This window comes from Larimichthys crocea, chromosome IV (assembly GCF_000972845.2).
Source record: "Larimichthys crocea isolate SSNF chromosome IV, L_crocea_2.0, whole genome shotgun sequence".
Classification (NCBI taxonomy): domain Eukaryota; kingdom Metazoa; phylum Chordata; class Actinopteri; family Sciaenidae; genus Larimichthys; species Larimichthys crocea.
This window is the reverse complement of record NC_040014.1, coordinates 3,727,595-3,746,050: the sequence shown is the minus strand read 5'-3', so window position 1 is coordinate 3,746,050 and position 18,456 is coordinate 3,727,595. Positions and strand designations below refer to the sequence as shown.

Sequence of the window (18,456 nt, the reverse complement as noted above, 5' to 3'; positions counted from 1 at the left end):
TGTAAAGTTTCATGTTTGTTTTGTTTTTAAGTTCATTTACAAGTCATTATCACTGGCGTTTGCACTTTGTTCTTGTGGGTTTATTACAGTGGTTATGCTTACTTCCATTTATTTTTTTTTATTTTTTTGAAAACTTAAGCATGCAACTATTGCTACTTTGTTATTAGAGGTGCATTAAAAACAAACGGTGACATTCAGCCTGGCTTATTATGTGTTATCTAGCTCAGAGTGTTGTTGAAGGGAGGGGGCTGTGACTGACAATCTGTTGTGCGCTGTGGTAAAGTAAGGATTTGTCATTTATTTTCTGTTTTTCTGCAGGGGGCCCTCGTTCATAGAATATTCATCCATGCTATCTCAGTCAAGGGCCTGTCCACTCCTCCCTGCAGCACTCCTGGCCTGTTCTAGCCGTTACAGCATGGGGAGGCCATGATAACGTTATCAGACAGGCTCCACCATCCGGCATACTCCGAAAGAGCCTGCTGCCCTCAGATTTCAACCCCCCCCCTGCTCCTGCTCACTCAACATGTCCCCCCTCTTGTCATCGTTTTCTCTCAGCTTCTGCGCCTCCAACCCCTGGAACTGCAGCTGTTTGTCAGTCAGTAAGGCTTTTCTGTATGTATGACCATATTTGGACGTATGATGTAGACATTAGACCACACCTAACGAGGCCTAGTCATCTTCTGTAGGCAAAACTAAAGATCATCATCGGTGACTTTGCGCCACTCAACAAGTGGCTTTAATGTGAAGGTTTACCCATAAGTCACACAACCAAAATTGTTTTGTTCACTCAGAATTATCCAGTAATTTTAAAGTTGACAAAACTAAGAGTCTACAGCCACGCTGGTCTGTGAGGCTGGACTGAAAGCAACATTATGCAACGTTTTCACAAAGTCATGATCAACTATTTCTTTTATTTTATTTTGGTGAAACTAGATCATATTTTCAAGTTTTCCTTCCTCCAGCTGCTCCGCCTCAACTTTCTGTGATTTGAAGAGTTTCCGTATGGACACTAAAGTAAACTGTTTTGAACTGTAGCTGCTGTTAGCTACCGTTAGCTCAGTTTGTAAGCTGTAAGCTCAGGGTGTTGGTGTTTATACTTGTAGTACAGAAGCTTTGGATTGCCAGGAAGAGGGGGTTTTCGGACCTGAGACTTGAAATCCTGGCGAGAGAGTGACACAAGGGACTATCATGGCCGAACTAGAGCTGTGCAAGTGGGTAGTGTAGAGAGACCGAAGAGGAGGGTTGATGGAAGAAGCTAAATCTGGGACTGGCTTTTAGTTGTTGGCGAGAGCTTTGTGAAATAAGAGGGTGAAAGACAGACAACGCGCTGGGCTTCTTGCTATTGGACTAGTAAGTTGCCATGTCTCGTGTTGTTGCACTTTCTCGCATGTTATCATGCATCTCGAATGTTAAGCACAGCATTGCTTCGAGGTAAATGCTAACATCAACATGCAAACATGCTCACAATACCAATGCTAGCATGTTGTAGTCATGCATAATGTATTATATGCATTGTAATGATATAATGTTCATCATGATCACCATCTAATATTTGCTTATTAACACTAAATGCAACATACATGATCACCATCTAATATTTGCTTATTAACACTAAATGCAACATACATCGGAGGCCCATAGGAATGCCATTACTCATGTGATATAGCTACAGGAAAGATCAGCAATGATATCAGAATTTATTCTCTGGATAACTTTACCCAATTCCTTGACATTCCATCCAGGAGTTGTCAGGCTATCTCACTAAAAGCCAACGTGTCAACTGCTAGTGTGGATTACCAAAGTCAATCTGATGGGTTCATCCTCTGCAGGTCATGAATGTGAGTACAAACATTTTTGGCAGCCCATTAAACTTGAGATATTTTAGTTTGAACCAAAGTGGTGGACCACCCAATAGGTCAAATATTGAGAGAAATTAATTTCATTTCATTATTTCACAATTAATACATTTCAAATAAACCTGTTTCTAATTGCTAAGCAATGTTAAATCTTGGTTTAAACTAGTTTTATTTTTCATTTGCTTTTATCAGACAGTTTTTAACAGGAAAACATATTGACAGAGTGAATGAGTTGACATAAGGTTCCTAGGATACCAGGATATCAGCACTTAACACTGCTGACATATTTTATTGGCTCACCAGACAGGCGTGTCGATAAATTTATCTTTTGCAACAAAAAAATGCATGAAGGCTGAATATAAAGAGGACCTTTACTGGCTGCCAGACACAATTTAGAAACTACAGGCATCTTCAAAGTTGACAAGTTATATTAAGAGGCTGCATGTAACTTGAAGATGCCGATGTTGTGTTGCCTACTCATAACATAGATTAAATCCCAGAAAACGTAACCACAGGAAATGTTGTTTTTTTTTTTACCCTCATCACTCTCTTGTGACAACTTATAGGCGTGGCTTTCGTACACGTCATCACCGCACTTATCTATGGTAAGACAGGGACGTGCTGAGCCACAACACAGCGTCAATGGCAATCAAATAGTATCACACCCCCATGCTGTGTGACAGCAGCGGATGTGATCATACAGTATCTTCCTGCGTCCAGTCAGACAGAGGAAATCTGCTGACAGTTTATTTTCCTATTTGGATTATAGTGTCGGTTTTAAAAATGCAACAATGTGATGGATAACATTCAGCAGTGTCTTTACAAAGACAACACAATTATGAAGCTTCCCTTTGTTTACAATTTTTACTCAGGGGCGTACCTTTAATTATTTGTTTTTGCATTAATAAAACTGTTCTGGATTAGCCTCATTAACAATTCCGGCTTCTTCCTGTTAATTTAAGGATGCTCCAAGTCCTTATACTCATTACAGTCAACCTTTTAAATCCAATCAATTCTATTATCTTCATCATATCTAATATACATATTTATATTGTATATAATATTACACAAAAATCTTTTTTACACAGGCTTATTCTGTAAAACAACAGCCGCTCCAGTTAGCCTGTTTTATACTTTTATAGCAACACCTAAACAGATTTGTACATCTTTTCTGGTCTCTTGTCTGTCATCCAAATAACATCCAAAATAACACCCAAATAAATAAAATGTCTCTTTTTTTTATTCTGTAATAAACATATCACAAATGTATTTATTTATTATTAAAAATTTAAATCTTGTTATTTTACACGTTTGTCCTGATTTTATGGAAAACATTGAACATACTGCTTTGCCAAATGCGATCTTAAGAAAGAGAGGACAAGGATTTGAAGAAACACAAAAGACTCATTTGAATATATATTTGAATATTAAATTGCTGAAACAGCTATTTCAGATTAAATCTAGAAACAGGAAAAAGTTAGAATGAATCTGGGTCCTACAACTGTAAAAGTGATTTTTTTTTCAGGGGGGGCTGGTGTTTATATCCAAAACAAGAGCCAGTTGGAGATATGATGTGCAACAAAAGGTCTATTTAGTGACAGATATCTTACCACAGCAGATAATGACTCAAACTTTGATCTGACAGGGAGAAAGTGGCCCTTCTTGGGGATCTCCCGATCTTGCATGAATGCATCATTGATGCCTGAGGCATGTTCAGCCATCCTCCATCCTGCTGCCTTTCCACAGTACCGGCTAGGGCTAATTTGCATAGAACCAATTTGCAAGACAAATTTCAGCTTCATGCTCCACTTCTTTGCCAGGTCTGCGTGTGTGTGTGTGTGTGTGTGTGTGTGTTTTAGCGAGGAAGAAACCTGGATGTGAGCTGTGTTGGTTTTCAGACACAACACGGATGTTTGAGTCTTGATTTTCTAACTTGTTGGTTAGCCTTTGCTAGATGGGACAGATTTGGTGTGTTCCCGGTTTGGATATCTGATATACTGCAAACAATAATAAATATATTCACACGTTGTTGGCTGTATCTACCTTTTCATGCGACTGGAAAACTTTCCGAAACCACTCCTAGGAAAAGCTTATATATCTATATATATATATATATATATATATATATATATATTTATATATAAATTTGCATCTTTAAGGATGCCACAACACCTCAGGCAACACACCTATGCAAATGGGCAAGGGCTATTTGACCACATAACCCCTCTAGCACCGTCCTCTTTTCCTCTTTTGCTTGACATCTATGTTGAAAAAAATCAAAATGACTAATAACGCCCCTGACCTGTAAACAAGTAAAGGAATGTTTCAGGTGCATGCGGACCTGCGTGCTTTCTTCATTTTCTCCCGTTTATCCCCAGGCTACACCCGCAGCACCACCCCTCCCCTTCCAGGACTCATGTCCTGTTTGTTTAGTCCCACCCAAAATGATCCTCTGTCTCTCTTTTCTGTTGGCTACCTGTGCAGGATTTTGATTTGCTCTGCACCCTCACGCCAAGATGCAGCGGCTGCTGCTGCTGCTGCAGGTCTAACTGTTGTGGAGGTTCACAACGGACCCTGTTGCCTTGGTAATATCAACACATTTTGCATAAAGACCACAGATTTGTTTGCCAGACAGTAAGCCCTCACATCTCGTCTCTTCCCTGCACAAACAGTGATTTCTGCAGCAGTGACTGGCACTGACACAACATGGGTGCATATACTTTTAATGAAATATGATTCCTAAAAGTTGGGACACTGGAAAAGTTAATGGTTTAACAATTACTGATGTTAACTGGCAACAGGTTAGTAACATGATTGAGATTGGACTGGAATAACACGACTTGAAATCCTACATCAACCAAGAATGGGAACGCATTCACATGCACATCATCACATTTTCTTTCTCTTTACAATTGACACAACGTGCCAAGTTTTTGGGGATCTTGATGATCTCAGTAATTTTTTTAACTGAAAAAAAAAAGATGCTGTTATTCTGGTGTTACATCAGCATTTGGTCTGATGGTTTTAGACTACACTTTATCCGGTTCTTGTCAGATTTAAAAGGCCCAGATGATGATCTGATTTGCCTCGAGCGGATTAATGTCCTAACAGGTTTGGTGTTTGAGGAAGGTGGTGAATCCCCATTTTGTTTGTTGAAGTAAATCCAACAGGCTGACTGGGTGTGGTGACAGTTGACTAAGTAATCAATCCCTTTTCCACAGCTTCGCATTAATCCCTGTGTCCCATTACTGTAAAGGCCAAGCAGCAACGCTGAATATATGCCTGGGTGTGTGACCAAAATTCATTATGGTCTAGCTGACAGTTTGTGCAATTCTGATTTTTTTTACTAAGATTATAGAGCTGGTTCTGCCTCCCGTAAAGTAACGAGAAAGCAGCAGAGCATCAAAAACATCTCACTGAACTTCCCATTATCTGCTTTCTAGTCGACTCTCAGAAATGAATAGCTCTCCAGCTTCGGATTTGCATGATGTTCCGGGACTGTTATTTGAATGCAGGATTATTACGTATCTCTGGTCCCGTAAGAGATTTTCACCTGAGGCTATAGTCACACAATTCTACATCCTGCTCCGACTGGAAAGTGACTCAGAAAGACACACAGAAAGAGAAGAAGAGTGTGAAAAGTGTGTTTACAGTGCTCATCGTGTCATCTTACACCATGCATGTATTTTAACTTCCGGGTACAACGGATTGTATATTCCCCATTTGTATGTTCTTATTCTAGCACAACGACCAAAGATTTGACTCAACTCACTCTTTATTTCAGTTCAAAGCAGTTATCAACACACACAGACTCCAGTCAACATACAACGCTCAAGCATATTTTAAATAAATTATATGGAACAAAAAATGTATTTGCTTTTGTTGTTGTTTTTTTCATATAACAAGCACACCTTTCATTCATCCACATGCAAACACAACTTTGAAACATTGCTTCTAATATATTAATTAATACACTTCAACTACTCAATTTCTTCACAGGGGGGTTAAATTGACTTCAGTTGGAATTTGATTTCATTCAAAATATAGCAGACATCTTGATCGATATCAGCTTATTGTTTGAAAAGAAATTTGGCGGTCAGCTACATGCACAAAGCCTTGCTACTGTTAAAGGGACAGTGTGAGTTTTTTGAAGTGGGATCATATGACATGTCTGAGGAAGTCCCAACATGGAAGTAAAAGCAAAACACTGCTGGAAAATGTGTTTTAGCCACATAAAATAAAAGATCCACTTAAAAAAAATTAAGTGTACACTATAGTGAACATGCTCACTGCTTTACCTTGACGTCAGATCTGAAGTACACCGTGCACAGGCTAAGGCATAGGAATGCATAAGTTGAGACAATGTAGCATCGAAGGAAAGGGCTGTCAGCTAGGTAAAGCACTGATAATATGTTCATTATGATGTACGCTTAAATGGATGTGGATTTCTTTTAGGTTAATGTGGCTCAAAAACGTTTTTTCTGCTGACCCTGTCCACAGCAGCATACAATACCATCTCATAAGGCCCAAACTATCCCTTTAAATTGTTGCTCTTGTGCTCATTCACTTCATGCCGTGCTGGCTCTCGTGGTGCCTGCGCAGATCCACTTTACGCTGGAAGCCCTTGGAACAAATGTCACATCCAAACGGTTTGAAGCCTGTGTGTTTCCTGCTGTGGGTGATCAGATTGGAGCTTTGGCTGAACGCTTTACCACACACTTGGCATTTGTGGGGTTTTTCACCTGTGAGATAAAACACACACACACAAAAAAAAACAGTGAGACGTCTGCTCAATCAAAAATCTTGTATCAATCAGTTATTTGCATAAAGGTCCTTTCTGCTACTTCTGGAGAATCCGGTTTGTCATCCATACCATAAATGGTGCCACCAGAAGGGTCAGGTTTGCATTGATATCTATGGCTGAAGAATCGTGCCATTGTTCAGATTTGTCAAACATTTATGGGCAACAAATGTTAGAGCATAGAGTTCCTTTTACAGAGCCCAGCGTGAAGCAGGAAAACCAGATATGCAAATCCACAGGACATTTGTTTAAGTTTCTTTTTCTGATTTATCAGTAGTTATATAACTCCTGAAAACAATTCCTGTATGCTACACCTGGAAAGCAGATGACTACAGCAAGTGGACCCATGACAGTTTTTTTCTTTTAGTATGTTTTAAAAAAATAAACCCATCAACTGTAAAACAAAAACTACACACTGTGACTAACCGGTGTGAATGTACGTGTGTTTCTTCATGTCAGACTTCTGGTGGAACCTCTTGCCGCAGTACTGGCAGGGGTAAGGCCTCGTGTCCGAGTGGATGAGCAGGTGCGTGGAAAGAGTGGAGGAGCGTTTGAATGTCTTGCCACACATTTTGCACTCGAAGCTCTTTTCCTGTTCAAAGACAAATGTACGAGACGTGTTACGCAACAAAATGAGCAGGATGTCAGACAGGTTGAGCTCCAAACACCGTCTCTGGCCTTTGAAAACAACAGTTGACCAAATAATCTCACCACAGCGTCATATCACATGAGTCGTCATAGATTTTTCTCTAGCTCAGTTTTTAAGCCAACTTGGGCATGTAGTCCATATAGTTAGTAGTCCATACAGCTGCTACACTGACACTGTGGGGGGATTATCTGGTGAATTATTTTTATTCTGTTATACACTATAAAACCAAACCCAGTGAAATCAACTGATCTTTTATGGAATTGTATTAATCCCTTTACATATGACTGGACACGTGTTGATTGAACTTGAATGTCTGGACCATATCAACTCTCAGATTTTTTGGTGTTCTGCTAATAAAATAAACTTTGAATGAACTTTGAATTTAAGTCAGAAGTAACTGCCAATTTTATGGCAGTGGAGAAACTTGTATTTTTAACAGGGCAGTCCGCCCATTTTTCACATCGAATTCTGTTGACTCATTGTGGGGAGTACAGCATTGACGAGCTCTAGAGAGAGAAACTAACACTGATAATGTCATAGTGATGTCACCAGGGTCATCTCAGCTAAACAGATGTGGGCCCTCACTAGTTATTATTATGTACTAATGGAAACAGTTGCATTATAGGAAGTGTAGGATCTTGTCCTCTACTAGCGGCTAAAAGTGTACATTTCTCCACCTCTGCTGCTCTGGTTTTTACCTTCTCTTTTTTATTAGTGCAGAATTTGGAGTCAGTGAAATACCTGAGAGTGGACATTCATGTGTTGCTCCAGACTGACAGCGTGGCCGAAGGTTTTTCTGCAGATGTTGCAGCCAAAAGGTCTCGTTCCACTGTGCGACCTCCTGACGTGGACCTCCAGTCCGTGAGGCGTTGAGAACACCTAAAACAGAGTCAGTCCATTAATGTGCTGGCTGTCAACAGATACAAGGAAATCACTTTAGAGCCCATTTCAGTTGTGGTTGTACTGTTTGTGCAGATCTGAGGCTAAGTTGTGGGGAGTACCTTGTCACAGGTGATGCAGTGATAGGTGTTGGAGGTGGGGGAGTAGTGTGTGCTGCAGTCCAGAGGCTGCTGAGGCTGTGCACTGCGGCTGACGTGGCTGTTGTACAGATTGCTGGTGTGCTGCAGCACTGTGGGGCTGAAACTCATCTGACGGAGCTCATAGGAGGAAGGCACCGACTCCCAGGCATAGGCAGGCTTGTAATAAGGAGGGAATCCTGCCATGTGAGGCTCTGAGGGTGCACATACAGACACACACACAAAAAAACATGTTTTACCTCTCTGATTAAAAGTTGCACTATAGCAGAAAAAGATGTCAAACACACCGGCAGCTCACCATTTAGATAGTATGACTGTGTGGGGGCCACAGAGGGTCGGATTGGCTCTGGGTGAACAGGTGTGGGGCTTTCGAGGGCCGTCTCTTCCTTTCCAAACCAGCTGCGGTCTATAGGGGAAGACCGCCCCTCTGACTGAGGCCCGTCTAAGGAGTCTGAGCTCTGAACCTCCGGTGGGACTTCTGCAAATCCACAACAAATAAAAGTGTGATTCATTCAAGCAAAAGACTCTGAGTTGTGCCTAATTAGACAGCAAAGTAAATATTCTATAATAACAAAACCCTGCAGTTCCTCTTGGAAGACATCTTGTTTAAATAGGAAGGAGTTCAGTATGATAATCCTTGCAGAACTGGAACTTCATTATTAGCATATAAGTGATTAATACATATCTTCTTTTTTTTTTATCTAAATCTAAATTCACGCAAATGTTTGAAAAACAGCAGCTGCTTTAAAATAATCATATTGAAGAGGACAATAAATTGCTTCTTTCACATATTCAGTTAATAATCCATTAGCTCGAGTCTTACCTGTACTTATGGAGGCCTTCGGCTCGTCTTCATATGATCGGTGAACATTAAAAGACGTGCACCTTTTGTTTTTCACCAGAAATGACCGAGGCATGTTGGTCCTTTGGGTACAAAGGATTTGGTTAGCGACACAAGAACGTTCAAAATGTATTTTGGAATCAAGCATATGTCAAAAAAAAAAAAAATGTCACCACAAGCGTTACATATGAGATATTTCGACCACTTTTATATTTAATTTACATCTTATTGGTCTTTAGCTGTAGGATTAATAGGATTATAATACTTTTTATTATTGACAATAACCTGTTAAACTCGCGTTAATTGAGCGTGTGGTCAACATACAGACATAAATGAACACATTTTAAAGTAGAAGTTTTAAATGACTAGATGACTTGTGAAAAAAAAGTCCTAAAAGTTGGTTAAAGTTTCTCCTATGCTGGATTCAGACTTTATTTCAGTGACAGCAGGCACTCACCGTTAACTGAGGAGCTTTCAGTCGAAATTAAACTCGCAGAGATGGTAAAAAATAAATAAATGTCCTTGTTCTTTGGATGCGTTTTGGCTCTGTGAAGGAGAAAACACGCCGCAAAATCCGTTTCCTAAAAGTCAGGAAAGCAAAGCAGCGTAAAACCATCACACTTGTTGCTCTTTCTCTTTCTCCCCTCCCTGATTTTCAATCAGATAATTTCGCAGGAGAATCTGACTGTGGTTTCAACCAATGAAAAGGCCAACCTGCAGGTGGAAATTTGCGTAGAGGAACGCACGGCCTTTGCTGTCCTTGGAACAGTTATACAAAACACCCAGAGCGACGACAGAGAAAAGATGTCGGGGTTAAAGGCTAAAATTCAAGTTTAGAAACACAAAACTGCTTTTCTAGAAGAATTCATTTGTGTTTTAAACAAAGTAGAGACTCGTTCATTTAAATTTAACTGTGTGTTTGCGCTGATCATAGAAAGATATTTTCATTTTAAACAAATTATAAACTTTTAAATACAAAAAACAAACAAACAAACAAACAAAAAAACAATTAAGAACTTCAATAGAAAAATCCGACCACATATTTCCACCACACAATGTTTGATTTGCGGGTTTTACTCGTGTGTGTGTGTATGTGCGTGCGTTGTGTGCAGGATTTAAACAGCCGAAAAATGTTATGCGACAGTTTGCACCTTCATATCGCATACACACCAAAACACACACACCAAACCAGTCTGAGAGAGTCACTCTGTTGACTCTGTCTGTATTTATTAAAACATATCCATATTGAGACATGACAGATTTCTTCACATGATGCATGGGTGTCACACGTGTGCACGATGGTCAGATCAAATATAAAAATGGGCAGTCAAATAATTTTTTTGGGAGAACAGTTTTCAGAAAATTATTTTAGGTTGTCAAATCCTTTAAAAAAAAAATAAAAATAAACAAAACATCGAGCTGAGGAGTGAAAAGCATTTAGAGGAGGAGAGGATTTACATGAGGGAAGAAGTACAAGTGCGACATCTTGTGGACACAGCGTGTATCTCACAGGCTGTTACTGACATTGTTTGTGTGGATTTAAATGTACTCCTGGATACAAATATTATATATAATTATAAAGATTAAACCATTAAATGAAAACGTGCTTTTCCAGATGTCATACAGGCTCATCAGACTTTATGCATGGGTAAATTAGCAGCAATCAATCACTGTGGCAACTTTTGTTACTTAGAAAATACACTCATTGTCACCAGAAGGTGCTCGGTGATCAAACACTGGCTGGTAGGGCCGAAGTTTTTCTTTTCCTAATCTGCAAAACAAATATATATAATTCACTTAAAGATCGATATGAACATCCTCTGTGTTTAAAAGTGTCTCTGTAGTAACATAAACAGCAACATAAAGTCCATATATTAAAAGATCAGTGACCCCTCCACACTATTAAATTGAGCTTATTATACAACGCCTTTCACAATGATGTTATTTAGCATGTGTTTGCTGTATTCATTTGTGTGTGTTTGCATGTTATTTATATATGAAAATGATTTAGGATAATAGATAAATCAAATGTACTTGTCATAGTAAAACTTCATGTGAAGCCTTGGTGAGGTATAAATCCCATGCAATCCATATAATTAGTTAAAAACTGTTGGATGTTTTATGGTAGTGGTGAATATTTAGTTACGTAATATATAATAGCAATAATAAATGAATAACTAGAATAAGAAGAGCCGATGAACAGAGTGATAAACATAACTATGTCCTAACTTTTTTTTAGATGTGTTGCTGGCATCAAATTCAAATTGGCCTTATCATTTTCCAAAAGCAACAAAAGATTTTCAGTTTCAGCAACTGATAAGTTGTCTTAGTGCCATTTTCAATTAAATATGGGTTTTTGAATGTTTTGCACATCATCAGATTTTGTTTCTATTTACATTTTACACAGCACACCAACTTTATGGAAACTGTAAAGCATCTGCAACAAGAAGTACCCAGATTGTTATCTTCGACACCTTCTTAAAATAATCACCTAAGTCATTTTTTCAGATTTTTCAGGAAACACAAAAAACTGAACCATTTATTAAATATACAATATTTACAAACAATTTTATTCAAAACAACTATAACAACAGATGCTTAACTGAGGATATAGGCAATTTTACCAGAGGTGGCCAGCATCACGAGGAGATGATTTAGGCAAAAAAAAAAAATTGTAAAAAAGTGACTTAGGCGATTATTTTAAGAGGGTGACGTTATGATATCATAATGTATATGTTAAATTAATGTCAAGGTTAATATGGACCAATGACGATTGAGTCTTACTGTTTAAATTACTCAGATATTAGCATTAAAAAGAAGCCATTCAAAAGAATATACAGCATTTCAGCATTTATATATCACTTGTCTGAGTATCAAACTGCTGCTGCTACTTTCACTGCCCACACATTTGCAGGCCTGAAACAGGGGATGTATAAACACGTCAACAACACACACACACCACACACACACCACACACCCACACCACACCAACACACACACACACACACACACACACACACACACACACACAGTGCAGCAGCCTGGCCCACTGGACAAAGTGTGTTTAAATGGAGTTGATATTGTCTGATATGAGGCTGGTTGAAGTCACGAGGGCCTCTGAAGCTTCACCAATAACCCTGCCTGTGCCTTATTTGTTGTATTGTTCTGTTCTGTTTGTTCTTCTTATATCTATTTGCAGTGTTGCCGTAAAATAACGCATGCTCAGTCAACCTATACGGTGCAGCTATAAACTGAGGTTAAGAATAACTGATAACTAACTAACTAACTAATTAACTAATAACTTGACAGTTGAGGGATACAAAAGAATCTACAGCCCACTGTATACATATCAAAGTTACATTCATTCTAATGCATACTCAGAAAGTTCATGTTATAATATTCATTCAAGTTTATGTATCTGTTACTACAAGCCTACTATTTGCACTGTTTTTCTGCAAAACTGCCTTTAATTGTACCGGCTCTGCAATGATAAAACAGTTGCTGCTGTTTATTTCACACAGACCTGACAGGCCTAGTAAGTAAGTAATCTCGGTGTAACCATTCACACTATTTTACCAGTACATTTTTGTCTCTCTAAGTCCTATTTTGTCTACACACTGTTTATATACTGTAAAGCTTTCTGTTGAATTTTCACCCTGTTAGCTGAGTTTAAATCTGAAACCTGAACCTGAAATCTGAAAGTGAGCCAAAACAAAAGACCTCAGTTATATATTTTCAGACCAACAGCTTAGTTAGAATAACTTTCATAGACATAGTCGGAAGGTATCTTGTCAGTGTCAATGATGCAACATTATATTATACGATGCTACATGTAATCTGACTGTAAAACATGCAGATTTTCATACACTATGAAATGATTGTATGGAAGCCCAGTTCTGCCAGGAATAAAACAACAATAGATGAGATGTTAACAATCACAATATTTAAAATATACATATAAATATTCATGGTAAGTCAAAATTCTTGAGTAAGTAAGTCACAAGTTTTACTTTTAGGTGAAATTATAATAAGTCATATTTTTTATTTTTTTTTTTTGGGGGGTGGGCAAATTTATGACATTATAAGTTGGAATTTTGACTTTTTACATCAAAACTGTGAACTAGCAGTTCAGTCAAATTCATGAAAAGTATCCAAGTAAAACGAAATGACTGGCTTACCAATTATATTGACTTAAAAAGTGTTTTTTTTTATTTATTTTTCTAATCCATTTTATCTCATTATTTTGCTGTATGATCCACTTTAGATTTTTACTTTTCTGACTTTCTCCTATTTGTGGTATCTTTAGATTTTCTCTCGGACAGATGAGCTTCCATACCTGCTTAAAAAAAAAAAAAAAAAATCTAATTTGCGCGTGCGCTTTTCACATGTGGGTCACGCGAAACCGCATAACACACATTCCATCCTCACCAATGAGCAGATGGGAAAAACAATATTAGCATTGCAGCAGAGCGACGAATTCCCCGGAGCACGAATGAAACACCGCTTGACAGTTATTACATGGGATTTAAACGAAGTTTAATTTCAGTCGTCGTTTCGCTGAATGACTTGTAGAAGTTGCGGTTGAGACTTGCGGGAGGCCCTAACTTTTTGTGGGATTAGTGTCATGCAGCCCGACACGGAGGCCGACTGCGGTGGGATGGGCTGTGAGGTGTTCAAGATGGCGGCGCCTGTGGAGTGCAGCTACTCTAACAGGTAAACAGCTCCGATTATTTCTGTCTCCTGCGTTCTGCTCGCGCGGCGAATACAACGCGTGTGACTCGGTTTGCATAAAGCGAGCTGTTGCGAGTTGCTTCTCGGCAGATTGGACGCGGCTGACAGGGCAGAGGAGGAATCCTCGCACCGAGTGTGGCTCCGCTGCTGCTCCTCTGCTAACGTTAGCTCGGCTGACTTGTTTTTGGAGAGAGCCGGTTGAGCTTTTTTTACTTTGGACGTTAATGCTGCTAAAACACTCGCCGTGGGGTTTTATCTGCGTTTTCCCGTCGGCTGGGAGTGGGTTCTCGGTTTTGCAGGGAAAATATGCCTGTATGTTTTTCTAATCGGATAAAGTAAACCCAACCCTGCCCATTGTTCTCTGCGATGTTGTTACACGACAGGCAGCAGCCAGTGGTCAGTCCACACACACAACACACAGCTGCAGCTCAGACCTCAGCCTGTCCGCCTCTGTCCTGCTCCCATCATACACAGTGTCATCACGGCCTTTGTAGTTTTTATCGCTTATCTGATGCCACTGCGCATCTCAGTCAAACCTCTTTTTTTCCAGCTGTCTGCATCATGCTTCTCTTCTTGAAATTTTCCCCTCAGTCAAATCAGTCATTATATCTTGTTAGCAGATCTCCATTCGCTGTCACCGCTGAACCTCTGATGAAATAATCACCAGTTTCACAGCTTGATCTGCATGCTCTGTCACTACTGTTTGTTTGTCACAACTTACCTTTCATGGATGACACAACTAATATCTTAGGGTCAGGTCTGTAGCTGGGAGTTTCCAAAATAAGACAGTATATCTGCCATCTAATAAAAAAAGGCGTTGACGTTGTCATGTGGTGAAAAACTGAATCCACTGTACATAAAGCCTCGCAAACGTGAACATAACATGCAAATAGAAACGCGCTCGGTTTTTATACGTACCAAACTATGCAGTCCGGGGTGGTAATCCTGCAGTAATCCTCTCTTCGTGACAGTATAATGTTGTTCGACATAAACAAGAACATGATTGCAGACATCAGTTTGAGCCACGGGTACCTAATAATAAACTGGCGACTGAATGTAAATTCAGAAAATAAGATGAGCGGGAGTTAAGATAAACCGACACGTCAGAGTAACGGTGTTTGCTCTCTGCTCCTGTTTTATAACCCTATTTGATTTTTTTTTCTAAAGCAGTTTATGTAATAATTTGTTAGGTCAGTTAAAAGTTTGGTGCTGTATCTGTAAGTGAGGTTATTTTTCCGTATCCTCAAATGATCAAGTTGCTTTAAAGCCTGAACACGTGTGCAGATTCTGTTAATGATTTTGTGGATGGACAGAAAAGTAATTGATAACTGATAATCGTGTTCACGTCTTGAGCACAAAAAGCAAACATTCTCTGGTTCTGGCATCTCACACGTAAGGATTATGACTTCCCCTGTGTAATATCAGTGTGAGGTGAATATCTTTGAATTTTTAGACGGTTGATCAGACAAAACAAGATTTCTGGAGACGTCATTTTGGGCTCTGGGAACTAGTGACGAGCCTTATTTCAATGACAGAACCCAGTTACAGTTCAGCGAGCCACTTCCTTCAATTTCCATTTCCATTTCTCTCCTCTGAACAGTTTAGGTTGATGCAAATCATCCGTTCACATACAGCGAGCAGTTGTTCGTCCTTCTCCTAAAACGGCTTTCAAATATTCACGCAGAGAAAAGGAGGCTGTTGGTAACGGTGCTCGCGCAGCCCAAATGTAATTTCTGGTGTGTACATGGAAGTGTTGGCACTGCATAAAGCTTCTTTGTGTTCTCCTGAGTGTTTCCAGGCTGCCCTGAGATCACACTGACTGGTGGCTGGTGTTTGCGCCGCTGACCTGTCCCAAGCAAGAAAGCAAGATGCTCAGCTGGGACGACAGAAAAAAGAAAAGAAAAGAAAGACGGGCACGTTTGAATCCGCTTTCCACACCCTGCCTCCCGACCCCATGACCTGGCAGTTAGTTGACTCTGTGACTCGACGAACAGGAGCTTGTTTGAGCGTTTATCTTGTTTTTGATTTGCCTGAATGAGGGACGTTCCAGGAGATGAATGTTGTCATGTTTTCTTCCAGAGTGCAGGGTTTTTTTATCTGACATATGACTTGTCCAGGGTGCACCCCGCCTCCCCCAATGCTCCATCCACCCCGCCACCTGATGTGGAGAAGCGGATGGGATGTATGGCTTAGGTGGAAATAAGATATAATACGCTAGTTATGGATTAATTTCGCTCTGTTGTCTTTGTTTTGGCAGCACGTGACTCTGTATGAAAGATTCAGTATTCTGCACTAATGGAACACTTTGCAGCGTGTAAACTGCTAGAAAACAACCAATCTCGGCCGTATTAGGATCCTAATTATCATCTAGCACGGCAAGTGTTGGGCCTAAGTGTTGAGAGGAGTCTTAAAGAGCTGATGAGATCTCCGCTGCTGATTCATTACTCCTGTTAAGGAGTAACGCTGGGGTGCAGCACCCTGACGATAATGACCTGCCCGCCACGATTATAGTCATGTTCTTTTTTCACGTGGGGCTCCCGTTGCCGCCGTTATTTGAATGACTGACTCAGAATCTAGCCATAAAAGACAATAGGCTGAAATGGTAAACGCACTCGGTCAGGTTGTTGTGTGTGGTTTTTTTTTTTTTTGTTTTTTTTTAAAGCAAATGTCTGCTCGGGATGACGGATGTTAAATATAGCTCTTGAATCAAACTCTTCATTCCGGCCACTGATAAACTCATTTATTGTTGGCACGCCATCATATATTGGGTCCGTCAACTGTCTTAATTACAACTCGGAAGTTTTTCCACCATGTTTTTGTTTGCTTAATCGTTTTCTGAGCTATCTTAATTTGTACTATATTTAATATTCCAACTACGCTCTGGGCGGGCTCAGATGTTTTCTGGTCACGTAGACATCATCAGAACCTCATCATTGGGAGGGAAAGTATTGACGCATGCTGAGCTTGCGCGTTCCTGAGAAAATATTTCATATATTTTTTTTTTTATTTTTTGATGATAAAAGTGATGGTTGCATTTTATTTCAGTTCCAGGGTGCTTGTTCATGCTGACCACTGTTATTAGTCACACCTGTGCTGCTCCTATATGACAAGTCAAAATGTCCGTGGTGTGTTCTCATCAAAAAACTTCATTATGAATGAACTTCAGCATAGCCCTCGTGACATTGATGACATCTTTAAAATAACATCACTTGCCAAAAGACTTAGCTAATACAGTTTGCCAAGTTGTTGGTGTGTTCGTCCAAATTATTGTCAGAATTTGGCCACATTTTTCTCGCACAGTCAGGGATCGTGGTAAATTATGCAGTGTGTTGGGACGCGGGTCATTAGTTTCTTCAGCCGAGCATATAAAGGAGTTCCCGGTAAAACAAACAACAAAGAGCTATGTTCACCAGCGTTGCCACCAAACGCATCGTGTTAGTGTACCTGAAAGGTCTAACAGTGTTCATTTCCTCCCTCAGTGAAACATTCGCAAAGGTTTTTAATCCCGTGTTGTTTGCTTCCATGTTACTCCCGAGCAGTCACATGTTACCACCACCTGGTATATCAGTGGAATCATGGGAAACTATTGGCAAGGAATGTGTGTATCGGTGTGTGTGTGTGTGTGTGTGTTGTGTGTGTTGTGTGTGGTGTGTGTGTGTGTGTGTGGGGTGTGTGTGGGTGTGTGTGTGGTGTGTGTAGCAGACAAACAAAACTTCCAAGATGCAGTTTAAAAACTCCACAGCTTTTTTATTTGTCCGTGTTTTACCGTCTTAATGGGGTTTTCTTTTTTCGGCCTCTCAGCGTTACGGCAACAAGCTGTAACAAATCACTGACACATTATCACCTTTATGAAGTTAACAGGGCTAATGGTGTTCGCAAACAGCCCGCTTATTTACACGCGGAGTAGACACGGGGCGGCATTAGCATTCATTGGGAGTCGTGTTTGTGTCCACCTGGTGCAAGTCCAACATTAACTGTGCTTTAGTGTTTCGTCTGCGCTACCTCCTCGGGGGAAAAATGTCTGGCTAAATGTCAGAGAACATCTTCCCGAACTGCAGCCCCCTCCTCGTCGTTTTTATGGAGCTTTATGGAGAGTTTCAGCTGGTTGTTCAGCCGCCGGGCCCTGCGACTGCTGCACTTACTGTTTGGTAACATCGCTTACAGTGCATTTTCAGCTGCAGCAAAAAACTCACAGTACACAACCTGTCCGGCACACAGCCAGTGCTCTTTTTTTTCCACTAACGCCCTTTTTCACACTCACACAGTTGCACACATTCACACCTGGAAGTCGCCCAGCTCATCCCCAGTCTTATCTGTTGGCTACTGAGCGGCTCCGCTAGAGCAGCTGGGGGTAAGGGCTTGCTCAAGGGCAAAAAGGGGAATTAAATTAAGCTATGACTAAGGTCTGAATTCAGAATTCAGTAACAGTGAAGTTTAGTCTTTACAGCTAGAGTGTTTATATGCATGTGTGTTTATATAACCTGCTGAAAACACACATGGGCTAGTTTTTTAAAGGGATGAGCTCAAGGAGCTGAAGTTTC

The 18,456-nt window shown here is 40.1% G+C and overlaps 1 protein-coding gene across 2 annotated transcripts; it reads right to left on the bottom strand.

Annotated features, from left to right (window-relative positions):
• Positions 1-5,613: 5,613 nt before the first annotated feature.
• On the bottom strand, positions 5,614-10,066 carry gfi1b (growth factor independent 1B transcription repressor). Of its 2 annotated transcripts, XM_010736765.3 has the most exons (8): positions 9,899-10,066; positions 9,642-9,765; positions 9,167-9,267; positions 8,642-8,821; positions 8,308-8,537; positions 8,048-8,185; positions 7,084-7,249; positions 5,614-6,598 (listed from the first exon to the last, which is right to left on the bottom strand). In XM_010736765.3, exons 3-8 carry the CDS (start codon positions 9,258-9,260, stop codon positions 6,420-6,422), a joined length of 987 nt encoding a protein of 328 aa, XP_010735067.1. In that variant the 5' UTR covers positions 9,261-9,267; positions 9,642-9,765; positions 9,899-10,066; the 3' UTR covers positions 5,614-6,419. The 2 variants fall into 2 exon arrangements, with proteins under 2 accessions (XP_010735067.1, XP_027134355.1); XM_027278554.1 differs by lacking the exon at positions 9,899-10,066 and having other exon boundaries at positions 9,642-9,874.
• Positions 10,067-18,456: the final 8,390 nt, after the last annotated feature.

Excerpts from the sequence above, each read along its gene's own strand:
- gfi1b (XM_010736765.3), bottom strand. The coding sequence starts at position 9,260 with ATGCCTCGGTCATTTCTGGTGAAAAACAAAAGGTGCACGTCTTTTAAT. Across the intron at positions 7,250-8,047 it reads ACATGAATGTCCACTCTCAG|GAAAAGAGCTTCGAGTGCAA; the intron begins GTATTTCACTGA and ends GTCTTTGAACAG. Across the intron at positions 6,599-7,083 it reads ACACACGTACATTCACACCG|GTGAAAAACCCCACAAATGC; the intron begins GTTAGTCACAGT and ends TTTATCTCACAG.